This window comes from Primulina tabacum, chromosome 10 (genome assembly GCF_025594145.1).
Source record: "Primulina tabacum isolate GXHZ01 chromosome 10, ASM2559414v2, whole genome shotgun sequence".
Classification (NCBI taxonomy): Eukaryota; Viridiplantae; Streptophyta; class Magnoliopsida; order Lamiales; family Gesneriaceae; genus Primulina; species Primulina tabacum.
Genome location: NC_134559.1, coordinates 5,197,456 through 5,215,715, shown reverse-complemented (window position 1 = coordinate 5,215,715; position 18,260 = coordinate 5,197,456). Strand labels below are relative to the sequence as shown.

General features: G+C 33.8%; 4 protein-coding genes across 5 annotated transcripts; 1 reads left to right on the top strand and 3 right to left on the bottom strand.

Annotated features, from left to right (window-relative positions):
• Positions 1-970: 970 nt before the first annotated feature.
• On the bottom strand, positions 971-1,857 carry LOC142506117 (uncharacterized). The gene is made up of 2 exons (XM_075619264.1): positions 1,657-1,857; positions 971-1,573 (listed from the first exon to the last, which is right to left on the bottom strand). Exons 1-2 carry the CDS (start codon positions 1,741-1,743, stop codon positions 1,148-1,150), a joined length of 513 nt encoding a protein of 170 aa, XP_075475379.1. The 5' UTR covers positions 1,744-1,857; the 3' UTR covers positions 971-1,147.
• Positions 1,858-5,919: 4,062 nt separating this feature from the next.
• Positions 5,920-6,411, top strand: LOC142506058 (VQ motif-containing protein 25-like). The gene has a single exon (XM_075619192.1). It carries the CDS (start codon positions 5,920-5,922, stop codon positions 6,409-6,411), a length of 492 nt encoding a protein of 163 aa, XP_075475307.1.
• A 1,401-nt stretch (positions 6,412-7,812) lies between these two features.
• Positions 7,813-11,822, bottom strand: LOC142505490 (uncharacterized). 2 transcript variants are annotated; one of them, XR_012804436.1, is made up of 8 exons: positions 11,517-11,822; positions 10,963-10,989; positions 9,883-9,963; positions 9,546-9,675; positions 8,792-9,089; positions 8,648-8,702; positions 7,982-8,275; positions 7,813-7,887 (listed from the first exon to the last, which is right to left on the bottom strand). XR_012804436.1 is itself a non-coding variant. In XM_075618475.1 (7 exons), the coding sequence occupies exons 1-7, from the start codon at positions 11,637-11,639 to the stop codon at positions 8,201-8,203; spliced, it is 789 nt and encodes a 262-aa protein (XP_075474590.1). In that variant the 5' UTR covers positions 11,640-11,822; the 3' UTR covers positions 7,813-8,200. The 2 variants fall into 2 exon arrangements, 1 of the variants encoding a protein (XP_075474590.1); XM_075618475.1 differs by having other exon boundaries at positions 7,813-8,275.
• A 928-nt stretch (positions 11,823-12,750) lies between these two features.
• Positions 12,751-16,551, bottom strand: LOC142505662 (putative protein phosphatase 2C 43). Its single transcript, XM_075618747.1, has 5 exons — positions 16,398-16,551; positions 15,088-15,446; positions 14,287-14,651; positions 13,269-13,505; positions 12,751-13,170 (listed from the first exon to the last, which is right to left on the bottom strand). Exons 2-5 carry the CDS (start codon positions 15,389-15,391, stop codon positions 12,934-12,936), a joined length of 1,143 nt encoding a protein of 380 aa, XP_075474862.1. The 5' UTR covers positions 15,392-15,446; positions 16,398-16,551; the 3' UTR covers positions 12,751-12,933.
• Positions 16,552-18,260: the final 1,709 nt, after the last annotated feature.

Sequence of the window (18,260 nt, the reverse complement as noted above, 5' to 3'; positions counted from 1 at the left end):
TACATAGAAATAAGGGTCTTTTTCAGTTAAAGTAGCAATCTTGGATGTCTTACCAGGGTATTCTAGTTGAATTCGAGAATCTACATCTAGAATCAGCATGTCTTAGTTTTCCACGTTAGATTGCTGCAGAAATTATTATTTCCTTGAACTTGTTGATATATTTGACTTATTGCCGCTGCCTGCAATATGTCGCAGGAAAAATAGTTCTTTTCTTTCGTCTGGCGTCTGCAAACTTTAGATGCAGTGGTGCACGATATTTTAAGATGCAGTGGTGCACGATATGTTGGTGGAAGTTGAAAAAAATAACGACATACAATTTTCCTAGTATGGAAAGGGTGTACCTAAAAAGGAGGAGCAGATCTCTTGTAAGACGATCTTATAAATCTTTATCTGTTAGATTTGAGAATAGGTTTCTCTTGTAAGACGGTCCATCGAATCTTTATACAGGCCAATCTTATCGATATTCATAATAAAAATAATATTTTTAACATAAAAAATAATATTTTTGTATGAATGTCCCAAATAAGAAATCTGTCTTACAAAATATTACAAAATACGATTCGCATAACCATCTCAGATAAATTTAATTTACCTGCTTTGGATGTTCAAAGTGCCTAAATTGATTAGACAGTTGTTCTGTACGAACGAAGAAATTTCGAACAAAAGAGTCGTTAAAAGGTGGTTTAAAATTATAGCAGACGCAGTCATAACAGCAAAATAAATAAAAGATCTAGCAGGGTAATGCTTAAATCAAAAACTCCAAATTTCATCTTTTGTTCTCACGTACGAGATTATAACTAATATTCGTTTCAATCTTCAATCAAATCAAACCAACTAATACTCGGAACTTACCAAACTCACACCAACTAATACACCTTCAATTTAACTCGAATTTACCAACTCGAACTCCTTCTAGTTACCAGGTTACTAATATTGCTCATTCCATTTAACGAGGAAAATAACCTCTACATAAATATATAACAACACAATTTTATTCACCAGAGTAGCAAATTACATCAGACAAATCAAATACATTTCAAATATTAACACACACAAACTAAGGCTGACACCCTTATTTCCTATCAATCACAAACCCTTGAATAATACCGGGCTGCGATTCATTTCCAATACACAACCACACTATGCTTTAGAGAGTATGACCTGTGTGGCCGGTCCCCGTCAGATGTCCACCCCCGATATGCCCAGCTCCGCCGGTGTCCGCACCTGCAGCTCCTCCATGGATCGGGTCCCCCGTCAGATGTCCACCCCCGAGATGCCCAGCTCCGCCGGTCTCTGCACCTGCCGGGTACTCGGCACCGGCAGCCCCTCCATGGATCGGTCCCCCGGCCGTGTGGCCTGGGGCAGCTGGGTGGTGGTGGTGTGCCCCGGTGCCTGTATTTGCGCCGCCGATGGCGGTGAATCCGCCATACCCACCGGCGGGTACCTCATGCCTGGCGGCCCTGTTCTGCTGAATCGCCCCTTGTTTCTCGCGCTCCGCCTCCTGAATCTTGGCCTCTTTCTTTTGGGTTGCCATATCTTTCATCATAGGATCACGCGTCTTCGCCTGCTCAGCCTGATAAACAAACAAAAGAACTTGAACGGAAAGCAAAACAAAACAAAGAAAACAGAACACGCCCATACGTAGACAAATAATACCTTTTCTAGTACGGTGGCCTTCGTCTTCTCCATGCCAGCCCTGGCAGAAGCCGCAACATTAGCCGCTGTTTCCTTCGCTGCCTGCATGTTTTGTCAAATTCTGAAATCTTTCACCTCAGTATTATCAACTTCCCACAAAACGTAATCAAAATCGTCAGTAGATTGAACTTGGATGAATCGGTTGAGATTTGCAAGGCTATAAATAGAAAGTCTTGATACATACGTGGAGATGGGAAAATGAAATATACAAGGATTTCTTGACAAGTGTTCAACACGTGTTACTCGGAATGCTAAGTTTTGTGTTTTTTTTTCCAATTCATAATATATCCGTTGTCTTCTAACACGTATCACTTAATCTTTGTTTTTCAGAGGATTATTATTATTGCAGTGTCAAACTTAGCGGAAGATTCGATCCATTCCTTTCAGATAAAACTTTTTTTTAAAATAAATATCTTGTAAAACAATCTCATAAATAAATAACAATATGATAAAAAAAATTTATCTATAATATTATTTACTGAAAATAAATTTTTTTAATCATACACATCTACCTTTCATGGTGTGATATAAACTTTTTATCCTAGTTATGACAAAAACTTATGTGATACGATCTTATGGGTCTTATTTTATGAGACGGATTTCTTATTTGGGTCATTCATGAAAAAATATTATTTTTTATTGTGAATATCGATAATGTTGACCCATTTTACAAATAAAGATTCGTGAGATCGTCTCACAAGAGACATCTAGAGAACCTATACGTAGGGCTGTTTGTGCCTAATTTACATTATATCTGGCTTTAAATTATTTGGCATCAAAAAGTCAAATTTATTTGGAATGAGATATCGAGTTCATTCATCTCTAACATAAAAGAAACATGAAATGTGATTAGCTCATGTACTTGTATGGTACGTAAATCTTGACTTGGAACTTCAATTTTCAAACGCCTAATTATAAACTAACATTAGGCCATTATAAATTATAAATAACTCTGTGTGCAGACACGTTTATACATTATATATTTTAGGTTACGTAAAAATCTCCATAATCTGCATTAGTTTGACTTGTGATTTTTTGTTTAAATCGTCAAATTTTGATCTTTCTATAATAAGTTATTTTTTAAGTTTAGGATTTTTCAATACTGTCAAAAAAATTAACTATAATAAGTGTTTTGATAACAATATCGATAAAAAAATGATTAAAAATAAAAAAGAATGAATTTGATATTTTTAGAATAAAAATGAATGTACGGATTTTTTTAGGAATTAATTGCAATGACTTTTTATTTTTAATTTTTAAGTCAGAGGATGATATTTTCGCGGTTGGATTTTAATATAAGACTCAATCTCAAACTTGACATTTTGGTATCAGATGAGTTGCAAAACATCATCTCTATTTCATTAAAGAATAGGTCTCTTGTGAGCAGAACCGTACCTGTGAGTCACATGGTCTGAGGCAATATGTTAAAAAAAATCTTGTTATGATAAATAATCGTAAAGCTCATTTTGGAAATTAAAAATAACCAAAAAGATAGATATAAGGAAAATATAATTTACGAGTTATATATTTATCTCTTTGCGATTTTTTTCTTCGTGCGCCACAATATCAACATAGCTCTAACGTAATGTAGTATCATATGAACAATTATATTGAGAAAAGATTGAAATTGACAAAAATTGTAAGATATGTTGCCAAAATTGAAATTTATCAATATAAACTATCAAAATAACAAAATGATAAATATAATGAACCAATATTGTAAAAATATATGATTTGTTTTAAATAATAAATATAATATTTTATTCAAGAAAATAGAAAATAAAGATATGTAAAATAGGTAAGTATCACAATTTTTTGTGTTTTATTTTTTTGAAATAAGTCCAACTATGTAAATTCAAGAAAAGATGCCAAATAATCGACAAGTAAAGTATAAAAGTTTAACACATGAGTTGACACAAGATAAAATAATACATATATTGGATAAACATTACCATTTTATGCATATAAATTTTTAAAAATTTTATCAATGAGCCGTGTAGTTTTATTGTTTAGGCTGTATATAATTTGATTAAATACACAACGAACACAATCATCATATTTAATTATATTTTCAATAGATCAATGTCCAATTTTTTTTAAATGTCCATTACACATACTATTTAGGTGCATACCTAAATAACATGAGACTTATGATTTTTTTTGGGCCCCTGTGAGGGCCGGGCCCCGAGGCGATGGCTTCTCTCGCCTCACAGGAGGTACGGCCATGCTTGTGAGACGGTCTTATGAATCTTTATTTATGAGACAGGTCAACCCTATCGATATTCACAATAAAAAGTAATATTATTAGCATAAAAAGTAATATTTCTTCATGTATGACCCAAATAAGATATTCGTCTCACAAAATATGACTCGCGAAACCGTCGCACACAAATATTTGCAAATTGTACCCTTTTAATCATGTAAATCGTAGTTTTTTTAGTTAAAGACTTAGTATTTTGGTACAACGAATTTAAAACTCGAAACTTTATCTCGATTTAAGTAAGATAGCTATAAATTATTTTTTTAGCCCTATAATGGGAGTAATCAGTATCAGTACTTATTAACGGACTAAAATAAGCAGACTGGGCCTGGAATTGAAACGGTCCTTGGGCTGTAATAGAACTCATTCGTTCCAGGAGGCAAGCCCATTTCAAGAAGTATACATAATCCAAACTTTCATGCCAAATAAAGCTGTACCCGGACATGCCATAATATTAATCCCCTGTTTAATTTTCAAGACAAGCATAAAATATGAAATGTAAATGGACCATATTACTTGAATTTAGACGACAATTGTTATTTCTTGTATTATATATATACATATATCTCTGTGTGTGTGTGTGTGAGATAGATTTGAAATAGATGCGTGTAAATATATAAACAACAACGAAATAAGTTGAATAGACTTGTAATAGCATAGAAAAATCTAGATGTGCAAGCAACTTTATTATGTTATTGTTTGGACAATATTTTGAGTTGGGGCGTGCAAAGTGCAATATGCACCAATTTGTGTAAAAATGATGAAAATCTAACTTTTAAAAATACAATGATTATAAATACTGAATTTGATTGTCTGTTATGATCTTCTTAACGAATATGACATCATAAACAAAAAAAAAAAAAAAAACACTAAAGAGAAACTGGAAATTGATAGATAAACTTTTAACATGGTCTATATTTTCAATAGATTGTATAAATTTACAAAATATTAACATATAATAAAAGAACGTTGTCTGGAATATGAAAGAAGATGACTAAAACTACTGGAATTTTGAATGAAAACTATGAAAATGTTTGACGAAAGCTACGAGGATTCTACAGGGAATTTGATAGCATTGTGCCAGAGAATGTCTGTGGCTGATGCCCTCATTTTCTTAACCACATTGTGCGGTTCTCCCACTCTCTCCACTACTCCATGATCTTGCTCAGTATTTCTTCACGATATTTTCGCGTTGGTACGCACTTTGATTTATCCAAATCCACTTACGAACGTTTTTGTTTTTCTCTATTAATTTAAATTGTTGTGTTTGGACAATTAATCGAGCCTAAATTAACTTTTGGTGCAAACTTTATATAGATAATTGCTTTCAAAATAAAATTTATAAAAATTCAACAATTCGAATGGGAATCATTATTTTTTCTGCCTTTTTTTCTATTGACATGTATATTCCAATTAAATCCCATAATTCGGATGTATAAGTCTCTTATTTAGGTACTATACATTGACCCTCTCCTCTTCATCATGTCACGGTAAGTTTATTCAATCCTTATCTTAGAAAAACTTTAAAAATGTATATTAATCGGTCTTTTTATGTTTTATTATTTATTCACGTATCTTGTGATCCCATTATTAATTAGTCGATATATATATATATATATATATATATATATTATTAAGTGTGAGACCTTTAGAGTAACTACCTTAGATGACACTAAAATATTTAATTCAATAATTACCCATCTTATTCTACTAAAAACTTCCTCAAGTCACTCTATATTTTACATAGAAAAAAATCTAAACAAAACTTTCATTTTAAATCAAACAACTATTCTAAAATAATCTCATGCTAATTGTTTAGGATTATTTGATCAAATTAAAAATAATAATAACACATACAATGTACTAGTATATATATATATATATATATATATATATATATATATATATATATATAGGGAGGAAATCAAAACCCCATTATTTATATATTGATGCTCCTCAGTTGGATGGATCAGAAACAAATTTTTGCCGGCCCGAACACTACTACTGCTCCGTTTGCATTATCCATGAACAAAAACTCACAGATAATATCCAAAAAAACGAAGCCAAGAATCCGAATAATACACTTGTTTGCGCCGGAAATAATTGAGGTAGATGCTGCAAACTTCAGAGAAGAGGTGCAGAGACTCACTGGGAAACCAGCAGACGATCAAAACACTTGCAAGAGGTCCAGGGTTTCAAGAAACTTACTGTTGGAGCCAAATATATCTTCAGCAAACAAAAGAAAGCTGGAAGTTGCCAGCATGAGGGCTGGAGTTGATGATCACGATGGGATAAAGGGGGAGGGAGAGATTTGGAGGGAAGCATATTCAGGAGGTGGATTCTTGGGAAGATTTTCAGAGATTGAGTATGCATTCATGCAAGAGATTCATAAGTTGACATACGTGGAAAGTACTACTCGAATGGATGCATATGGACCTGACTCCAACCCGAACTAGGTGATATAAATCTTGATTTTTCAAAAATGAAAAGGTCTTCACTGTCCTTGTAGTGTATATATATATATACTTGCATTTGCTCCTCCTATACATGGACTATACTAGTCCTTCATCAGGCTTGTTAGGTTGGTCATCGGCTTTGTTGTCTTTCTTAATTCTTATGTGATTAACCTTTTTAAGGAAAGGAGAATCAGTGTTTTCAGAACCGGACCGGGCTGACCTGTTCGACCGAGAACCAATCACGGGTCTGGTCTGTACTTAATTCAAATAACATTTTGTAAGAATACTAAATGTGTAGTTGATATTAATAATACTAAAGGTAGAATGTTTTAAAAAAAAATTAAATTAGCTTATATGAGGAGTAAACTACTTATTAGTTAGTAAAAACTAATATATATATATTCAAAGATTCTTGATTTTATACGACTATATATATTGTATCAAGATTTAATAAAAATGGGAGATATTGATTGAAGTTGATATGTTTTAACCAGGTTCATATAATCATGAAATCTTCTTAATGCTTACGTGCATAAAAAGAATAGGAACCCAAATCATATATTAATGACATAAATCCAATTATCATTGACTAAGTATAGTTTAATTAATACCCAAGAGCTTGATTCAATCCAAACATGACCAAACACACAATTAAAGTACTTGTTTAATAGAAACTCAAACATATTTTACAAGGGCAAAAACTTGTGTGAGACGGTCTCACGGGTCGTATTTTGTGAGACGAATCTCTTATTTTGGTCATCCATGAAAAAATATTACTTTTATGCTAAGAGTTTACTTTTTATTGTGAATATTGGTATGGTTGACCCGTCTCGCAGATAAAGATTCGTGAGACCGTCTCACAAGAAACCTACTCTTTTACAAGAAATAACCAATTACCATACTCTTTGAAAATCCAATTAAAACTGAGATTGGTTACCAAAGGATAATAATTAAAAGAGTATGTCTATTGTGAAATGGTCTAACGAGTTTTTATCTGTGAAACGTGTCAACCCTACAGATATTCACAATAAAAAGTAATAATTTAGCATAAAAAATAATACTTTTTCATGGATAACCCAAATAATAGATATGTCTCACCAAATACGATCCGTGAGACCGTCTCATATAAGTTTTTGTCTAATTAAAAATAATAATCAACATAGTCCCTTAAAATGATTCATGAGTCAAATATGTTAATTTGAAACGTAACATACTTAGAAGTATTCCTATTTAATTGACACCAATTAAATCGAGAAAGGGGTATAAATCGCAGGCAGCGCCTCAAGCAAAAATATTTTAGAACTGGCTTCTCGACCATGTCCAAATTTGTGAAATATGTTCAAGAACGCTTCAACATTTAAAATGGTCCAAGTTTCTATTTTCAAGAAACGAATTCGAAGCTTTGATACCAAACCACTTGTCTCCAGTTAATATCAACTTGCATACATGGCTAGTTGACGAACGAGGGATCGTCTCCTGTGAAATGAATCCAAGGGCTGGATGTCGAAACTCGGAAGGAAAGCGATTATTCATCCTCAGAAAGATTAAAAAAGAACTTTAAGATCAATACCTGCAATCCTACAGTTGCAATGTGACGCTCATTGTTTTCTCGAATATGCTACAGTAAAGAAATAACTTGAGGAATCAAATAAATTTACTCCTAAAGAACTTGGGTGAAGGAGATGATGCTAGCGGATACCCTCATGCTGGATCGAAGGGTGCGATTTTGATATGCTGGCAAGAACTCAACAAAGAACTTGATATCAGTATGCTAAAATCACTATATTTCCTAATGTGGAGCAAGCTTATCACACAATGACTGATATGCCGCACTGCAGGACTTGAATTTCTGTTCGGCAACAATCTGTACAAGACATCTAGTTATCGCTTTTTTTTAATCTGGGAATTAATAAAATTAATCATTCAAGTAATCAATGATTAAAACCATATGCTCAACACTAAAAATAGTGAACAGTCGGTCACTATAATGGGAAAAAGTTTAAATTACCGAGTTTGGCATGGATAGTTGTGGGCATATATAGAAAGTAAATTTTCGGTTTAAAAAACTGCTACTTGAAAGTAAAATGTTTGGTGGTATCAAAGTTGTTAAACGCGAGAATATAGTACACGAACACCCTGGTAAAAGTATATCTTGTTGAAACGGAACGAGAGCATTTACAACACCATTGATGCAAAATATGCAAGTGTGGAGAGCAACAAAACAACATTGAAATACCTTGTCAGAACCCTGGTGGCGATCTGGATGCCATTTCAATGCACTTGTCCGATATCTGAATAGAATAGAAATCGGGATGATACGGCAGAAAGAAAGCAATCCCCAAGTGGAAATATAAGGTGAGAAAGTTTCACAAGATCTTACGCATTTTTTACATCTTCTAAATTTAAAGGACCCGATGCACTCAGTCCCAAGGCTAGCCGGTCAGAAGTTATATCCGCTACAGGTTCCTCAGATTCTGAAGAGGAATCATATTCCTCGTCAAACCGATGTCTCCAACGGCGAGAACTCCTATAGTTGCTAGAGTAACCAGTCGAGTTCCTAAATTGTGGTTCATCATCAGTTGTGAAGGACCAATAGAAGTATCGGTTTCCTCCAAATGCTGAATGAAAAATGCTCTCAAATTCAACATCATCGTCACCATCACAAAACTCAAATCCCCCTGAAAGTAGTCACATTGACCAACTTTAAATGAAGAAAACAGGTAATTGAGTCTAAAGAGAGTGTAAACTGCTTGTAAGGATCTTTCGTTCAAGAAAAAAATTGAGCAAGAGATAAACTGCCATTTTGCGACTCCGGTGAACTGGCAAAACCTCTTTTCCACCAAGGACGAACCCATGGGGGGTGAGAGTAAAGATTCCCTGGATTGGGAAACTGAAATTCTGTATGATTTTTCCAAAAGCACATGTTTTGCAGCTCATGATGTATCAAGTCCCCCAACACCCACCCACCCCCATCTTCGGAAATGGGTCCGCCCCTGTTATTGGATACTGTCCATCAAGAACTACAACAAGAAGAACAGAGAGAAAAGACTCTTGACACGATTAAATTGAAAATTCATGAACAGGTGAGTTCATAAAACAGAATCGATATTGGAATGAATAAAAAGGTAACTCACGTCTCCAGGTTTGTGATCTCTTATTTCTCATATTTCCCCTTCTAAAACCATCATCACTGAAACTTGGTCTAAACCATGAGCCTCCTCGGCTTGAAGATTGATCATACTCATCCCTCTCATACTGACAGCTCTGGTTCATACAAAACAAAGAAACTGTAAGGGAAACCATTAATCAGAGGTAGCTGGATGGATATTACCCATGGACTATTTGTGATCGCACTTAAATGGAGAGAAAGGTGATAACAGTGAGAGAGTCAGTTCTTAATTCAAACATAATAAGCAATTGCCACACATGTACTTTATGTAACAAAGGTTAGATAACTTATCAGATGTCTACCTGAAATAGCTGCTCTGCAAATTCACTGACATTGTATAACAAACTTTGTTTCCTGAGCCTTTTGGTATACTCGTTAAATTTCTGTAAAAAAGAATTTCAGGCAAACTGGCAGCTTAAGTTCCTCAACCACGTCTAAACAGTAGAACCATTGAACAATACTTTGGCACAAATATGCATTAATTCCATTATGTAAAGCTTTTATTTGAATCACACATTTGTTCATTAGATCCAAAGAAAAATATAAATCGGAAAAAATTGGACACAAATTAGAATCACTTCTAATGACACTGCAAAACTTACCAGAAAAAAGTGTGAAAAATACTGCATATATCCAAATCAAGACAAGGACTTAAAATGACTCAACATTTCTACAACATGATTCAACTCCATAAATTTTATTTCAAGTGCATATTAGACAATGGACTTTCCAGGAACATCCATTTTTTGTGAATGGAGTACTGATTAACAAAGCAACGTGAAAATAAATGGCCTTGCTTGTAGATGGTCCTCAAGCTAGCACCTAGCAGCATCAACAATCATGTCCGAATTATCAACAACCCACTCGAAGTCTGGAAACTGAATAAGATATGGCATACTGCCGAATGAATTAAAAGAGAACTACAAGGGACATGAAACTAGATTTTCATTTCAACGGAATGAATATGGGTTGATGATTGATTTATTTCATTTCATTGCAGCATGCATCTTACTTTTAAAGTCCATGGAAAGAGTGCAATGAAATTTTTGTATGCTTATTCTCTTTTCCCATTTTTCTTATGTTCCCTCCGCATACATTTTCCCAATTTGACCTCAATTCTTTAAGGCGAATGGATGGATAACCTCAATTATTCTGTGCCCTCCACTTACATTTTCTCAATTTGACCACAATTCTTTCAATGATCTTTAAGGCGAATGGGTTGATAACACGTGAATTTTTCACAACATAAAAAAACCTTCAACACTCAAATCGGGCGTTCACAAGTGTAAAAAATTTCCCCTTCAAACACAAATCTATTAATACAATAAGTTCCCATGAGAAAAATAAAAACGAAAGGAGAAAAATAGATGGTGAGGACTCACCCTTGGTGAACTCTTAAAAGAACGTGCCTGCACAACAGACATAAAACAATGTTAAAACAATTAGTTAACATTCTGAAATTCATCCCGTCATAACATTTTGCACGTTGTTTCCTAAAACATCATTAAGTGCCTGATAAATAAAATTTTTATAAACTATCTGCTAAAAGCTCAAATCTTTTTAGTTGGTATCACCAAGAAAGCTCTCCAACTAAGGTTATCTTTATATGTCATGAAATCCAACCCAAGAAACTAAATTTATAGAACTCAGAAACAAACTCATTGGATCCTTTACACAATTCCACGAGAAAGATCTCGTAATCACAACATAAATGCGCATAACCTTTTCTCCTTGGGACAATCCTAAAGCTAACAGTTAGTTCTTTCATTCACAGATGTTAAGGATTGGCAAAGAAATTATTGACATGTCGACCTTCTCACATCTCTATTATAAATTGAAAAAAAAGCCCAGAACTTGACGAACTGATGATGCATATGAAAAACAATCACCGCATCAAACAAACAAATGCCCAAACATAATTCTCCAAAGGTCTTACAGAATCCCAATGGGTGCGCCTTCTTCGCTCTAAAACAGGGGTGCAATGAAAAAGAGAGGCCCTAAGTTGAAAAGGGTTGGTTTGAGAATTGATTCTTGCGGCTGCTCTACCGGCTTTATTCATTTCCGTAATCCGTTCTCAAAAGTGGATTTTCTCTTCCTTTCTTTGGTGGCCGGTGGGATCAAGGAGTGTTTCCTGAGGAAGAACAAGAACAAAATGGGGTAAATAAATGGGTTGAACGGAGCCGCACTCTAGGATTAGCGAGTGACTCGTCGAGCATCGACTTCGGCCTAATTTGGAATTCATAATTTTCCTCTTTACACAAAAATTTAATAAATATTTCTTTGTTGTATTTTCTTTTTCAAAAAATTTGTTAAAATTTTATAATAATACGTCCGAACTATTATTCCCGTGCATTCATTCTACTACTAAATTCTAATATATTGTTTTTCCAAGGAAAAAGTCTAGATAAGTTTGTTGTGACCGTTATTTTATGATCCGGTAACGGACTTATAAAAATTTTTGTTTAACTTCAGATATCGTTTCATTCGAAAGATGATATGATAAATGATGTATTAATACATAGACTATAAATCTGTAGATAATGTAATGATTATGATTTTGATCATTTGTAAAGTTTGAGTCGACGGTGAAATAAAGATTTGTAATATATTAATATATTTACATCTTATATTTCACATCAATAGATGACTATGATGTGTATAGATTATTAAAGTTTTCGGTAGCATTAGCAAGAGTTACATGGCAAACTAAATTCAATTTTTGAAATTTAGAATAAAGTTGAATGATTTACATCTCTGGCCCATAAAACAAGCCGTAAGAATGGTTTTTCAGAATCTTCAAAATTATCTGATGACTTAGGTTTCTTGGTTATGTGATTGCAGATGTGGATGACCAAGGCAGAATATGCTGAATCTTGACCTTACATTGTCTATTGAAAATGTTTTTAAAACGGAATTTTCAAGAATGAGATTGATTCAAATCCCTTAGTTGGCTTCGTTAGTCATTTACCTTTTGTTATTGATTTCCTATTGTTCTTCCCTCAGTGGAACCAAAAAATTAACATACCTGAGATGGTCATTTTCCCATTGATGATATGTGCATATGCAGCAGAAACTGTGTGTTTCCATTGGAGTATAGAACAACGAATTTGAATCATTCAAGAAAGGAAGTTTATTTAATGAACCAAGTGGGCATTAGAATTTGAAACCCATTGTCACGAAATCACAAGTAATGAATAGAACTCACTGGTTCTGTACAGAAACAGACGTGCGTGCGAAAATTGAGATAGAAAAAAATCTTGTTCAAATTAAATAAGATATATGAGACAGCATAGGCAGAAACACTGAAATTCCTGAGTAAGCAACCTTCAATTTGCGTTTGCACCGCCAATCAGTTACTGAAAATTAAAAATTGATGGTCCATCAGCATCCACAAATCCTCGTACCGAAAGATCAGGTGGAGAGTTTCTGTTCGCCAACATATTGTGGTCAATGAAGATGACGACAATGGTAATATCGTCATGAAAATGTCTCCTGACCCCAGGATCAAGTTTCTTGATTTCATTATACGGCATCTCTCTAGTCTTACCAGCCTTTCGCAAAGCTGCTACAAGAAGTCTTCGAGCTATACCCTAATAGGCCATGAGATAACGGGAGAAGGCAAAAAAAATTATTGATCGAATTCGAGTCAAGAAAAGATTAAGATCAAATATAAGAACATGTAACATACCAGTCTTGGGTTATTGTGTACAATCTCAACAGTCTCCTGATTTGTTAAGTGTTCCCAAAGACCATCAGAAGCAAAAATGATAAATTTGTCGTCACGTCGTAAGTCTCTTGTAGAAATGGCTGGATCTGCTCTAAGAACTGGACGACGAAGAGGTTCAGGAAGGTGAAATCTTGGAAAAGATGGATCCAGGGCAAACTCTGATCCCTTCAGATAGGCATCTCCAATGGATCTTGAAACCTGAAATAAAAAACACCGGTAAAGACTTTGGGGGATGAAACCAATGCCGGAAAGTGAATCAGAAATTTCGTATTGGTAAAAAAAAATCATACAAAATCTTGATGTATGGTTGTCAATAAACTTTAGCATATAGAACCGAGTAACAAGATTAACAATCAAAAAGAAAAGGGAAAAAATCAGAAGCTGGAAAATTGAACCAAGGGATTGAAGGTTCTATGCCGAAATAATAGCAAATCAAAGCTGAACCATTGGATCAAACATGACTATATATATAATTATCTTCAAACTTCAATAGCTCATTCAAAAGATCAACAAAATAGATTGAAAACTTTATCCTCTATAACTAACTAAAGCCTGGCAGGAAAAAGAATTATTAAACCTGAGGCATTGTTTTAACGTCGTACCATTACTTCCACTGGTTTAAACATCCTATTTGAACCCGTCTTCAAAATTAAATTACAATAAAACGTCTAAACAAAGCACAAGTAGCAAAAGTTGAACAGATATTGGCTATATGGCAGATTGTTTTATAGGATGACATTATTTTGGTAATTGATAAGTTTGTACATCATGACAATTCTCGATCAAGAATCTGCATTTCTTCAACGTATGGGAACATTTCAATTTATATTAAAATGTCGGTCCATATGCTTCATAAATTTTAGTATAGTGAAATAATACTTCGTTAAGAGTCAGCCTCGGAGAGCATGAAGAAAACTAGAGATGTGTTTAATAATCCTCAGACTAATAAACGCTTCTCCATAGGTAATGGGTGGTAAACCTGAATAATGCCTTTGATGCGCCAAACACCTTGCTTTAAAACTAGAATTTGTGGATCTTCCGGATGTAAAGTTTTAAGTTCTTTTCTAACTTCCTCCATACTAGCATTATGATCTCTGGTCAGCTGCTCAGCAGCAATTTTGTTTGATCTGTCTAAGTAACCCATTACAGCTCTTGAATCCCCCAGATTAGCCATATATAATGTACTGTTCCAGATAACTCCAACTAGACAACAAGAACCGATTGCGGCAATTCCTGGTTTGATTGCATAAGCTCTTCTAACAAAATTTAGAAAACCGTTCTCTGTTTCAGAATATGCGTTACTAATAACATCTTCGGAAATTTTACCATTTTCTCGAGCAAGTCCTGTAAATAGAAAGGGTCATTCCAAGCATTTGCAAACCCCATTCACAAACTTGTATAAAAAATGTGAACATATATCAACATGCAGCTCAAGAAAGTTCCTCTTTGTGTGACAATACTTGCTTTATCCAGAGACGGAAACATAAACAACCACAGAAGAAAAAAAACAAAGGTTGTATTTTGATGCAAGTTAAGCAAATTAGGGAATTAAAATTAAAACCCTTGATTATTCCCACATGAATAACTCGATTTTGAACCCAAGTACTCCAACACATTAGAAACTGTTATAAGAGATAATTCGGGTGGCAACTGAAAGCAAAGACTTAAACATTTCCCGTTATATACACATAAAATTATGACTTCACCTCTTTATGAAAAAATTTGGTTCTCGCGGTAACTTAAGGAGATGATAGAAAATTGAAAGGGAATGAAGCCTTACTAAGTAGATGATGAAAGATGTGGTCACAAATGTATCTTGAAGCCTCAGGGCCACCATGGCCATCATACACGCCAGCAAAAGTCGCACTTCGGCCTGTCTCTACCTGGCTCTGATCCTCGAGAACTTCATTAGCCTGAACCATGGCAAATGAGAACTCGCCATGGGAATGCCTTTCGAGATCTCTGGACCAAAGAAGTGCGTCATCTGCACCTCCCAAATCCTCATCATCATCCTTGCTCATACGGGCATATCGACTGAATGGGCGCAGACATGTGGATACTGTTGTTCCCAACCAAGAACACATCCCTCATTTCCCTCTGATTCAGTGCAATCAAAGATTCTGATGTTGAAGCAGGGAACTAATCCACACAAAAATTAACAATCGCACCACAATACATAGAATGAGACAGTAAGACATAATAAGCCAAACAAACAAGAGTATTTTTACACAAGCAGAATTTTAATTTCAAACAGTCAGCAAAGAACTATTCCAGCAAACTCTAAAAAGTATAAGACAATATGAATATAATGAATCTAAAAACAGGTTGTCTAGAATCAAGGGGCGACAGTTAATATTTTAGATTAGGACACGAAGAGTAAGTAATCCAAGGAAGACAAAAATAGAACTATATACCTGAAATTATATCACAAAAAAAAAATATAAAAAGGTGTTCAGGTTTTGAAGGACAGGCGAAGAAAGCAATATCACTTTTCATCACTCGACAAAATTGAAAAAAAATATATAATCAGTATATTGATCTAGCGAGAGTTGACATTTGGCTGCTGAGATCAAACCCCCACAACTCCAAGTTTCAAGGCTGTATTAAACTATTAATAATACAGCGAAACCCAGAGAGAGTAAAAAATACACACACACACAGAACTATGATCATTTAACAAAAATCAATCTTAGATTCAAAACTGCAATACGCATAGTACTCACAGTATAAGTTGAACAAAAAAAAAAACTAGAAAACGGCTTGCAAACTTCTATTCAAGATGGTACCACAGAAATTTGAAGAAAATAAAAGCAGGAAAATTAATAAAAACAACTATCCAATCTCCTAACTCAAATCTTGATAACAACAAACCGCAAAAGACAAAAAGAATTGATCAATGCCAAATACTGCCGACAAAATGCTGGATTTTTCAGCAAAGAAAAACCCCACAAAGAAAACCAAGCGACCATTCAATCAATGCGTAACAACGGAAAATAAATGATTTATTTAATGTAAAAAAAAAGGAGATCTTTAAATCTTGAACCAATCTAACATGAGATTAGAAGTTTGAAAAAAAAAATCGAATCTTGCCTGCAATGACTTGGAAAGAAAACGGATCTGGGCTGAAATTATAAGTGGGATTGGTGTTCTAGGAGGCGAAATATCAAATCTCTGAATTTATACGTGAATATTCCGCAGAGAGAAGATGTAGCAGAGAGGACCGTCGAATATAGGAAATTAACTGAAATTTGATGTGAATATATTTAACATTTATTCAATTATCATAATTAAATATTGACAAAAACTTGTATGAGCCAATCTCACGAATCGTATTTTATGAGACGTATCTCTTATTTGGGTCATCTATGAGAAGTATTACTTTTTATGCTATGGGTATTACTTTTTATTGTGAATATGAGTAGAGTTGATCTGTTTCACAGATAAACATTCGTGAGACCGTCTCACAAGAAACATACTCTTGAATATTTTATGGTTAAATGAACCAAAATTCAATGTTTGGTTTGACTTCTAAAAAGCACATAAAATTTAAATATAATTTAATGTGATAAGTGGAGTAGTGTGGGAATATCATAATTATCCAGGATTCCACGGTTTGTTTAAATTTTATAATATTTAATTTAATTATGATAATTATTGATATAACTACTTTTTTGAATGGGAAAGAAAGAGTCGTGTATTTGTGTTATCTACCACGTAGTTTGATGTCATAGTCTACGCTATTAAGGATTAATATGACATATCTATATATGTAGATTAATATTTTTATTTATATATATATATATATGAATAAGTCTCTTGTGAGACAGTCTCACGAATCTTTATATGTGAGACGAGTCAACCATACCGATATTCACAATAAAAAGTAATATTCTTAACATAAAAATTCATATTTTTTCATTTCATTGATGACCCAAATAAAAGATTTGACCCACGAAATTGATCCGTTAGACCGTCTCACAAGATTTTTTGTGTGTATATATATATATATATATATGCAGTCTTTTTTAATATATATTTATAAGGCAACATTATAATTGAATCGTTGACTTGTGTATGATATGTACATTTTATAGGATGATAATTAAGGTTGACATGTATTTTGGAAAAAGGTTTCACGTGTCTTAGATCATTATTATCATTATTATTATCGAAGGTGACAAAGAGCCATGTAAGCCCTAAATGAATGCCAATCTGAAAATGGAATATATCCTTTATCTTGGGGGAAGTCAACTTTTTTATGGAGGATTCATCATATGTAGAGTGTTCTTTTACCTTACTTTTGGTTTGAAACTTGTGACATTCTGGAGGAAGAGTGGACCAGAAGCCAATGAGCATATGTTTGGGGAGTTTGTTGTACATATTTAGGGCTTCCGTTTAGTACGTGTGATGTGATAAGTAAATGATTAGTAATTAGAGTGATTAAAAAAATGAGATATATGGATTAATAGTATGGTGAGATAAATAACATGGTATTTGGTATGATTTTAAAATGATGGATTAATTTTGTAAATTTTATTGCAATTACCAAAATGCCCCAAGTGTTAATTAAATATATATTATTAATAAAAATAAATGCAAAAATGGGAAGAAAAAAAAAAGAAAAAAAGGAAAAAGAAACCCTTTTTAGCACTTTTCCTGAGAGGAAGATGCTGCCTTTGTAAAGGGAAGAAGCGTGTTGGAAGGAATTAACTATAAAGTCGTGCTGAATTATGTGTGCCTAAGTACTTAGGTTACCTTGTATATATATATATGGTGAGTTGTTCAAAAAAATTCAAGTACACCACATACTACTCGTGACAAAATTTATTTTTACCAAAATCACATGCATCGTTTCATGATCCCAAAATTTTGTTAAAAAATATTGTAAATACCCCATTATTAAAAGCTATTATTGATTTCATCACCTAGTACGTATACAAAAGTTTTTTACGG

Excerpts from the sequence above, each read along its gene's own strand:
- LOC142506117 (XM_075619264.1), bottom strand. The coding sequence starts at position 1,743 with ATGCAGGCAGCGAAGGAAACAGCGGCTAATGTTGCGGCTTCTGCCAGG. Across the intron at positions 1,574-1,656 it reads AGGCCACCGTACTAGAAAAG|GCTGAGCAGGCGAAGACGCG; the intron begins GTATTATTTGTC and ends TTTGTTTATCAG.
- LOC142505662 (XM_075618747.1), bottom strand. The coding sequence starts at position 15,391 with ATGTGTTCTTGGTTGGGAACAACAGTATCCACATGTCTGCGCCCATTC. Across the intron at positions 13,506-14,286 it reads GCATCAAAGGCATTATTCAG|GTTTCAAGATCCATTGGAGA; the intron begins GTTTACCACCCA and ends TTTTTATTTCAG. Across the intron at positions 13,171-13,268 it reads TACACAATAACCCAAGACTG|GGTATAGCTCGAAGACTTCT; the intron begins GTATGTTACATG and ends ATGGCCTATTAG.
- LOC142506058 (XM_075619192.1), top strand. The coding sequence starts at position 5,920 with ATGGATCAGAAACAAATTTTTGCCGGCCCGAACACTACTACTGCTCCG.
- LOC142505490 (XM_075618475.1), bottom strand. The coding sequence starts at position 11,639 with ATGAATAAAGCCGGTAGAGCAGCCGCAAGAATCAATTCTCAAACCAAC. Across the intron at positions 10,990-11,516 it reads GGCGCACCCATTGGGATTCT|GCACGTTCTTTTAAGAGTTC; the intron begins GTAAGACCTTTG and ends TCTGTTGTGCAG. Across the intron at positions 9,090-9,545 it reads GAGATCACAAACCTGGAGAC|GGGGATTTGAGTTTTGTGAT; the intron begins GTGAGTTACCTT and ends GACTACTTTCAG.